The sequence below is a fragment of the Lolium perenne genome, chromosome 7, assembly GCF_019359855.2.
Source record: "Lolium perenne isolate Kyuss_39 chromosome 7, Kyuss_2.0, whole genome shotgun sequence".
Lineage (NCBI taxonomy): Eukaryota > Viridiplantae > Streptophyta > Magnoliopsida > Poales > Poaceae > Lolium > Lolium perenne.
The window spans coordinates 54,102,774-54,113,202 of record NC_067250.2 but is presented as its reverse complement, the minus strand read 5'-3'; the positions used below and the strand labels follow the sequence as shown (position 1 = coordinate 54,113,202).

The 10,429-nt window shown below is 46.6% G+C and overlaps 1 protein-coding gene across 1 annotated transcript; it reads right to left on the bottom strand.

Moving 5' to 3' along the window:
* Positions 1-8,014: 8,014 nt before the first annotated feature.
* Positions 8,015-9,763, bottom strand: LOC127317496 (flavonol sulfotransferase-like). The gene has a single exon (XM_051348052.2). The coding sequence runs from the start codon at positions 9,699-9,701 to the stop codon at positions 8,583-8,585; it is 1,119 nt and encodes a 372-aa protein (XP_051204012.1). The 5' UTR covers positions 9,702-9,763; the 3' UTR covers positions 8,015-8,582.
* Between the last annotated feature and the right edge of the window lie 666 nt (positions 9,764-10,429).

Sequence of the window (10,429 nt, the reverse complement as noted above, 5' to 3'; positions counted from 1 at the left end):
TATCAGAGATAGATTGAAGATAGCCCAAAGTCGGCAAAAGAGTTACACAGATCAGAAAAGAAGAACATGGGAGCCACAAGTTGGAGACATGGTATATCTTAAGGTGAGCCCGATGAAAGGACATCAGAGATTTGGAGTGAAGGGAAAGTTAAGTCCTAGATACATCGGACCTTTCAAGATTTTGTGTCGAAACTGAGGGTTAGCCTTTGAATTGGAACTACAAGGAAGGTTATCTCAGGTTCACAACGTATTCCATGTGTCGCAACTCAGAAAGTGTTTGAAGACCCCAGATGAACCAGTATCACATGAAGAGCTCGAGTTACAACCAGATTTGACTTACATCGAGAAGCCAGCGAAGATTCTCGAGGAGAACTAGAAACAACTCAGGAATAGAGCTATAAAGTACTGCAAGATACAATGGAAGCATCATCCCGAGAGAGAAGCCACCTGGGAAAAGGAAGAAGACCTGAGGAAAACATACCCCGAACTCTTCAGGTATTACAACCACAACTTCGGGACGAAGTTTTCTTTAAGGGGGAAAGGCTGTAATGTCCCAGGTTTAGAGACGATCGAGGGGTAGATTTTAGAAAGGGATGTGCATTGCATTGTAAATTACGGGGAAATTTCGCGTTTTTAAAACAAAACTGCATCGAAGGGGGACAGGTTTCTCTCTCGACACCTTACAGGGTTATGGTTTCGAGAGTGCGATGAACTTGTTCCTGCTTATCTAAATTAGGGTTTTGAGAAGAGAGAAGTGATATTGCATTGAAATCTTAAGTTGCATGATTGAATTCTAAAATTAAGTTGTATGATTGAATTCAAACCAAATTTGAATTTGAATTTCAAATTCAAACATCAAATGGTTATCACATAACTCAAATTTGAGATAATTTAATAAACAATTATCATTAATCAAGATTATAAGTAATACAACAATTACATAAAGCTCATTAAGGAAAACTTGAGCTTTATTGATAATCACACACATAATACAATGTCCTTACAATATCCAGAATAGATATATGAATTTACAACACATTACAAGAATTGAAGAAATAGAAAAAGAAAAAGGAAATTTACAAGTCAATTAAATATCCTAAACTACATTGTTGATCATCATGTAATTCTTGATCAAGAAGATCTTGATCTTCTCTTGATCATTTTCTTGATCCCTGCACACAAACACAACAAAGAACTAGTTATGGTTAGCAAACAATTGAATGAAGAGGATATGAGCAGGGATCAGCCGAGCTGATCCATTCCAACCCAAGTCCCAAGCCACACACACACAGGCAGCACACAAGGACTGCTGCATGTGTAACAACACACAAGGCCAGGGGGAGTCACCAAAACAGCCAGGCAGTGCTGTCGACCAGGAGAGCAAGTAGAGGACCAAATATAAGCTTTTCACCAGCAAACCCTAGCCATTCCATCGACAAGGAGTACCAGGGTAAGAACACAGCAAGAACAGCAAGAACAGGTGAACAGCTAGGGCTGCTCCACCTATTCCAGTCACCACCAGAAACTAACCAAGATTCACAAGCTTGCAAGGAGGAGCAGGGCAAGCAAACCAAAACCACCAGAAGCAATCCTCTACACCAACAACTCATACTAGGAGCTGGAGTGAGGTATACACATCATCATGAACAAACCAGATGGTTTTGTTCATAAATTGCACAGGCATGATCACAAGCACACAAAGGGTGGGGTAACCCTGTTTTGATCATCATTTGGTCAGAGACCAAGTGTAACCTGGTAGAAATGGCAAGGACCAGGGATCAATCAAGCCTATACCCATGGTTATGCCAACCAGAATAGTGGTAGCATCTTCCAAATGGAAACAGGAAAGAAAACCATCCCAGAGACTTATCCAAGTATAACCAGACCACACTAGCCCTTTTAAGACCATCAGAATATAGACATTTATATGCCTATTTTCATTTCAACATCAATTATACTGGAAGCCCATGAATGACTACCAGTAATATTGCACAGTAGCATACAGAAGAGGTAGGAGCAACCTTTACTAGCACACCAAGCATTGCTAGGGTCACAACAACTACCTAGCCACACAGAAAAGCCACAAGAGAAGCATATCATCACTCCAAGGAGTTCATGCATCACAGGAGGTGCCAACACATGTTGGTTTCCATCCAGATAGGGCATAGGATGCACCAGATCACTACTGCATCAGGTAGATCATGTCTGTTGTCAGAAATAGGAAGCCAAGCTTCACTGACAAGCATAGATAAATAAAACAACACACACACAAATACATCCAGAGGTAGCAAATTCCTCAATCAACCACCATTTTTGCTTTCACAAGCAACAGCAACCACCAGTACTTGGTGAGGAGCTGGATTCACAAGCAACAGCATCATTTGAAATGAATCCATACAAATTTATAAGCCAAGAGGAAGCCCTGATGATCACAGGATCATCCAAAGCCACAAATTAACCAACCATTGCATCACAGATAATCAAATACATGAAATATAATTGTAACCAGTAGCACACCAACAAGATGTGGAGTTATTTAGCCAATACACAAGCTAAACTGAGCTTTACAGTGAAGAAAAGCCCAAGAGCACTACACAGATAGCACTGGTTCTTGCAAATTTGCAAGGATCACACACATCAATCAAGCCAGGGCAAGTAATTGAATACACTTGATGATCTAGATGAAATAGCATCAAGAACAGAGGTACAGGGAAGCAGCAGCATAACCACAAGCATGAATTCATAAGCAAGGGCCATGATAGCAGCACAGCAGCAGCATATGCATAGCAATAGAGCAAGCACCACAGCTAGCAGTCACAGCACATGTAGGTAGCAGCAACACCATAACACAGCAACACAAGTAAAGCAGCAGCTGCATCACGGCATAGCCGCGCCTCCATGAGTGGAGGCAGGCCAGTGGCCGAGCTAGACGAAGGAGAGGAGAAGAGAAGAAAGTAGAACAGGTAACAGAGGAGGAAAGAGGAGGAGAAACTTACAGACGAAGCAGATGAGCACGACCGTGGTGGCACGGTGGCACACGCCGGGCGACGGTGGCTCCAGGCCAAGCCAAGCCTGGTCACCACATCACCGCAACGCCGGCATCACCACGGCATCACCACGGCGCCAGGGACGCCGATGAACGGCGGACCTTCACGGATCCGTGCGGCCGAGGCGCAGGCGCGTTGGAGGAGAGTCGAGGTGGACACGAGCGTCAGATTGACGCGGACCACCATGTCCGCCGTCGAGAGGCAGTCCAGATCCCCACCAGTTCGTCTCCGATGATGGCCGGAGGCGGCCGGAGCAAGGCGGCGACGGCGGAGGCGATTTTGGTGTCGCGGGAGCCCGAAAGGGGATTAGGGTTACGGGGAGAAGGAAGACGACACGACTGGGTCGGTTGGACCGAGCCCAGTGGGCTGGTCCAACCTAACCAGCTTGGCCACCTGACAGGTGGGCCCAAGGGGCAAATCAGTCTTTTCACAATTTCATTAAAAACCAGAAACTTTGAAATTAAATAGAAAATTGATAAGAGCTCTAAAAAAATAATTAAAAATATGAAAATTGATCAGCATAAAATTCTCTATCTATATAAAATATCAAAGAGAAATTTTGAAGACAATTAAGAATAAGTCTTAATTTGATGATTAAAATAATAATTTAAATCACACATATTATTTTCAATAATGAAAATAAGTCCATTAATGCAATTGGACTTTAAAAAACACCTTGACAATATTTCAAGGTTGTTTTTACCCTAAGTTAAGTATCTCCAAATTGTTCTTAGTATTAAACCTCTCACATGAAATAATAACGACATCGGAAGGGGAAACAAACCCTAAAACTGGAATCATGCATAATTGCTTCTTTAACCATTGCCCTTATCGGACAATGATGCTATTTTTCAGAAACAGAGGACAAGGGTCAGTCCACACCATCCAACTGCAAAACTTTGCAGTGTTCAGGCAAGTTCATCACTTGCTCATGTCATTTGAGTATTTCTATCAAATTACTTGCAAAGTATTATGGTTATCACTATTGCATAAAAACCAAAACCACTATTTTCATAACTATGAATATGACTATGTGGTTGGCAATGGAACCATGGATTGTGTTGATATGGTGGAGGTTCCATTGCAAGGGTTTATATCCATCTAGGATTAAACAACAAATGTCGCCAGTGATTCTTGTGTCGTAATACCCGTGTTAACCATAAGATCTGGAATGGGACGGACTAGTCAATTGTATTTCCACCTCTCGTACATCAACGGATGCGCTTACCGTAGCAGTTGTGTCTGGCGGAACAACCGGAGGGTGGGGATCCCACTCTAATTCCCCACGGTAATGCAATGCTTACCGTAGCAGTTGTGTCTTGCGGAACAACCGGAGGGTGGGGATCCCACTCTAATTCCCCACGGTAATGCGGTCTATGATGGGTTGCAGCTGCCGGCGAAGGAGTTTATGGTAGAGCCCATAACTGTTGTCGTGGTCGGGGTCCACCCTGAAATTACGGGAATAATGGGACCGGCGAGGACCCAGGGTCGGGGTTTGCAACAAAGGGTGGGTGTGCGAGGCAGCGGAGGAATATGATTGGCTATGACCTTATACCGGGCCTCACACCGAAGGAAGTGTGGACGGGAAAGCTGCCCGGTTGGCACCAAGGTTAAGATCTCTTATGGGTAAAGCAACACACCTCTGCAGAGTGTAAAGAACCGTGACATGTCACTCCCTGTTCCGGGATATGGAACTGCGAACGCGGCCGGAAAGGAGCTCCATGAAGTTCTAGTAAACCGGTGAAGGCTGACGGACATAGCTCTTGGAAATAAAAGCAATCTCTTGAAGAAATGTTTATCAAAACTTGCATTGGTATTAGACTTTCTGGTCTAATATAGTAGCTAGTGCATTAAACACCTCTTATCTATAATGAACTTGTTGAGTACGCCCGTACTCATCCCACTCTTAAATCCCTTGCTTAGATTGTTTGAATCGTCTGGAGGAGGACTGCGACAACCCTGAAGGAGCCGAGATCATCGGCTATGAAGAACCAGACCTCTCTGGAGGTATTGAAGGTGTAGACTACCTCATAGTCTACGGAACCGGGGAGGCTTCCAGAGGAGATCAAGCCTAGAATCATCTAGTAGTGGTAGTAGTCGAGCAGCCCGAACTCTTAATACTAGTTGCTCGAGAGAATAAATGTATAACTTAATTAGACTTCTATATTGTAAGCTAAGTTGGGTTCGCCTCGAACCCAGGAGTATTCCTCTTAGGACCCAAAAGGAGCTCTGAGACAATATGTGTAACATGCTTGTAATAATAAATGAATGAGTTATGGACCTGCTATGTTCTGTTGTACTACTCTGAGGGATGTAATATTTGCGAAATGGTACTTCGTGAATGTGATATCAATGACTGGCATACTATAACATGAAGTGGTATGCAGGGTCACCACAGCCCGTCCACGAGCTGTTCATGCCGAAGCAAGGACGAGAGTTCGTGGCATGGTGGAACCAGCAAGAGAAAAAAATGGGGGAAAGGGGAAAAGAGCCCAAGTAAAACCTGACCTACCCTACCAAAATAGGGAATAGGCTGCTAGTCCGGCACCTATAAGGCACTGCCTTCGCCAAATCGCCACCCACTCGCCTAAGGGCATGTCCAACCGACTGATGTAAATTGAACACCAAAAGGGATCGGCTGGGTGTTCTCAGTTTCCGACACATAAGGGCATGTACAATAGTCCAAATCAGCTGTCTGTAAAACCAGCCACATGGGACAACTGTACGACTTGGAAGAGTGGAAGAGATGAGAGAGAAGACATCCGTCTGTAGAAATACAGACGGGCGAGTCCCGCACAAATCGCTCGTTATCGACGGCCTATTACCCGTTGTATGGAGGTCGTCGTTCATCGTGGGCGAGAAACTCTCCTGCCCTCGTTTTCTTTCCCGCACGTACTAGTCCACTGCAGCGCACAAGGATTAAATCTTCAACTGCTTATCCAGATTTTAAGGTACTTACCTATGGCTACAATAGACAGCCTGTTGTAGACTGCGTCTGTATAATTTTTTGCTGGTGACGTGGAGGCAGGTTGCAGACAGCGTGCGTCTGAACCAATGCACATGCCCTAAAAATGCCCTAAACGGTTGCCACGTTTGCTTCTGGGCAGACAAGCCACATATTTCTCTCGTCTGTTTGCATCGGCCCACTAAAAATACCGTAACAACCTAAACCAACCCTGTGCAACGACATCAGATGATGTTGGATTCCCTCAAAACAAAATCAGATGATGTTGGAGTAGGCGAGTAGCCACCTTCGCCGCGGGTGCTCGCCATGCGGCCCTCCTGCTGGGGCAATGATTGCGGAGGGCTATGGCTGCAAGACAGTCGACGGTGCATGTCCCAAGGACGCCCTCATGGTGAAATTTTACCAGGAAGATGACCGCGACGGTCCTAGCAATCGGAGGAGACATAGCGGACCCACAACTGGCGCCATTCGTGACTTTTCTGATCGAGATGGTAGGTACCCTAGTGTGACCCACATTGCGATCACGTGGCCGGTTATTGGGAGGAGAGATATAAGAGCAAGTACAATAGATCCTACTCAGCAGGCTATAAGTATGTCCACATCATCAAAATCTTAGCTGGAGGAAAGAGAAATAGAGAGAGAGTAGAGCGGGCGACGGACGAAGCGCCCGGCTGCATCACACTAAACGAGGGATTAACGCCCACTTGCAGCCTGCCATCCAACGCCAAGCAGGCGCATGCAACTTTGGTACCTGGCCCATCTCCATGCATGGAAATATTTAATAATAAACTACTCAATAGAGCCTGTCTAACAGCCAACCTATTGTACTATCAATGTTTTTTTTCGTGAAGGCCTTAGCTGATGTGTCATGAGCTTGTAGCCAGCAGCCAGCTTTGTTATTGTCCTTGCTCTAAGGTAGAGAAGGTGACAAGGTGTTGTTCCTCTGGTAGAAGAAAATGCTCTAGGATCCGTTCACTAGCGTGACAAAAAAGGTTGCAGGGTATGTTGGTATCCTTTTCACGTGGGCTATAAGAAAGAAAATGACCATTTGAAATCGATGTCCAAGCAAAACTCTTCAGAAGTTCGTCATTGGTCCTTCTCCTACACCGTGCCACCGACGTCCATTATGCGTTCGTCGCAATTGTTGTTAGCATAGACAGTGCCGCACACCTTCACAACGACTCGTCCCTTGACCGTTGGAGTCCACCGAATCCGCATCGCTCACAGACATGCACACGTGTTGGGATCCGTTCGAGGATGCCAGGCGAGTATCTAGGCGCGAGAGTCATGCAGTGTCGTCTGTGGGAGGCCATTTTTCACAAGTTATCAGAATGAACAATAAAAAGATTGGGAGAGGTTATTTCAAGTAGGAAATGCTGATCTCAAAAATAAAATAGAAACCTAAATTCGCGTTCATGAGTATTTGTACTTAAACTTAGATGTCTTGTTTGTACATCCACATTCCCAACCAAATGAGCTAAGGGCGGCCACAATGCTCCACTCTGGACCGTATCTAAAATGGCCAGCTCAGATGTTTTGCTTAGGTGGAACTGCAATTAAGAGGAAAGAGAGGATGATCGTCTCTTATTTGAGATACGGCTCTTGCCACAGCACCCAATGCAAATTAAATAGCATCTTGATCCCATGCGGCGTGATTACTAGTGCGGCTGTTGTTTTCGTTCCTGCCAAGTGAATCATGCCTCGTCTCTTGCCACAATAGATCCTTGCATAGTTAACTTGTTAGGCCCACTACTAGATACGATGCATTGAGGAGTGGCGTATCCAGATGACATGGAGACCTTGGATACATCATTTTAGATACAGGCACTGGGGGAGCCCTAAGCACACTTCTCTTTATAGGATTTGGACCTAAAGATGACTATTTATACGGTTTTAGCAAATCACAATGCTTGGCTGAGATTAAAACTCTGTTTTTTAGGGGAACAAACTTGCAACCACTTTATTTTAATTTCGTACATTTAATAACAAGTGACTTTGGATGTATTTTGACAAAAAAATAAGTAGAAAACCAGCTGTAAGATGCTGATAGATAAACATTTAATAACAAATACACAAGAGAGAGAGAGAGAGAGAGAGAATAAATTAAACAAAAGGACTCAAAACACAAGGCCGGACCCTTCAAGCTGTTAGTTTGTAGTTGATCGTGTTTATTTATTTGAGTTGTTCATGTTATCGAGACGTCCAGGTGGAAAGCTGCGGCCGTGTGCACCGTAGAGATGTGTTCGATCAGGTGTACAAGGTAATGCTTAGTCGTGTTAGCTTGGTGTTGTGCATGTATGGCACCAGGTCTGGACGCTGTTAGTTAGTTTGTTGCATGCCTAATGAGTAGGAGGAGAGTTACACGTACATCCATGAATCAATTGAGCTAGCTCTTAGAGATAGGATTAGTAGTGGACTTGGTAATCACCCGTTGTGCAGAGAGATAGAGCACGTCTTCAGTTGCGAGGAGAGTGGCCGAATGGTGTGGCCGACGTGGTTGCTTGTTCCTATCTTCTAGCTAGTGGAGATAAGTATTCGTGGACTTGCTGAGTGTATGTAAGTAGCACTATTTATAGGCATTGTAACCAGCTGAGTTCATTGAGTTGAATAAGAGAAAAAAGGCACGAAGGTGCGGTGCCAGAAAAAGCCTCTGTGTGCTCTTCTCCAATGTGTATATGTGTGTGTTGATCCTTGGGCGATTCTGTCACAAGCTTGTGCTGGACGAGGCTGTCTAGCTTTTCCGCCATCTCTTGGTTCATGTGGTTCACCCAGTCCCCTACTTTTCCTTTCCTATAAAACACAGAATTATTAAGGCGCACGTTATTTCCTGGACGAACGACACCAACCTGGTTAACCTGCAGGCTGGTAAGCTTCTCAAAGCTGCACAACTTCACCACCTCCTCAGCGATCCCAGCGCTGTCCTCCTCGTGGGTGAATGGTACGCCGAGGAACTCCGCTAGCTTCCTCACAACTTGCACCGGATCTGACTTGATCTCTTCGTACTTCAGGAAGAGAACGGTGTTAGGCCTTGCCACGCTCTCCCTCCAGTACTCGAGGCAGTGATCCCAGAAGGGGCCGTACGGCGAGAAGCCCTCGCAGAACATGCCGAAAGCGTCGTCCATGGATAGGCTGAAACCCTCTACCAGCTTGTTCTCGAAGTGCAGCCTTGACACGAGCGTATCTTTGGGATCCCGGCACAGGTACACGAGGCGGCAGCCGCAGGAGGTCGTGCCCGGCGGGAGCAGCGACAGGGGCATGTGCGTGGCGAGAAGCCTCGGAGATGGGAGCGCCTCGATGTCGGCGATGTGGTCCGCGCCAGCGGGGATCTCGATGAAGGGCACGACGTGCTGAGGGTGGCGGGTGAGGAGCGGGTGGTCGCTGAAGTCGTAGAGAGATCGGTTGGTGATGGCGAAGGCGAGGGCCTTGAGCCAGGTGGTGCCGCACTTGGGCTGCGTGGCGAGGATGATGTCGTCGGCGCGGGGCTTGAAGGTCTGCTGGGCGAGCAAGATCCCCTCCAGCATCCTCGGTTTGAGCCAGTAGTTCTTGTGGTGGACGAGTGTTGCCGACCACCCCTCTCTTGCCGGTAGCGCGGACATGAAACCTCGAACGCCCTGTTTGGCTAGGTCCACGTCTTCCGGTGAACTATTGGTGGCACTACCTAGATCACTCTTGGATGGAAGCTGAGCCATGGCTAAAGCGCGAGAGGAGGCCGAGCTTGTACGAAGGATCTGAGACTAGGGTCTAGGGATGTTGTAAAATGACAACCACTCACCGATGGGCATTAAAGAAGCTGGTGGTTGCGGCGGTGCGATCCAGATCCGCAGCCATGTTTTTTAGTACAACCCTCTGCAATTCTTGGTCGCCAAAAAAGAAACCACACTGAAGACAGGCGTTGGCGGGATGTGGTGGGGGGGATTGAGATCCGGTGCCCTGACTAAGGCAGGGCACCGATGAACAGTACGGTGCCCTCCCCCCTTTTTTAGCCGTCGGATCAAAAATGAATGGACAGATGACTATGAACAGTGCATCTGCTACAGGACAACAAACAGTGCGCTAGCTACAGGACATTCGCTACAGTATTTATCTACAGTGCATCTGCTACAGGGTAGTGTACAGTACCAAGCTACAGTGATTAATCTTGGCTCTCTATTTTTGATCCAACGGCCGAAACTGCAGGGCACGGTACTGTTCATCCGTGCCCTGCCTTTATGGGGGCACCGGATCCGTGTCCGGTGGGGGGGCACGTCGACCTGGCGTGGTGATTCCCATGCCTTGGTGGTGCATGCCCACGCCCCACGGGCACCGATTCCCTGCAGGCTGCAGAAAACGATGAGACTAAGGGGCGACCTAAATGGACGTTTATCGTCCGTTTGTGCCTGCGTGGATAAAAAAAAACGCTCCAACGGCTAGACGCAAA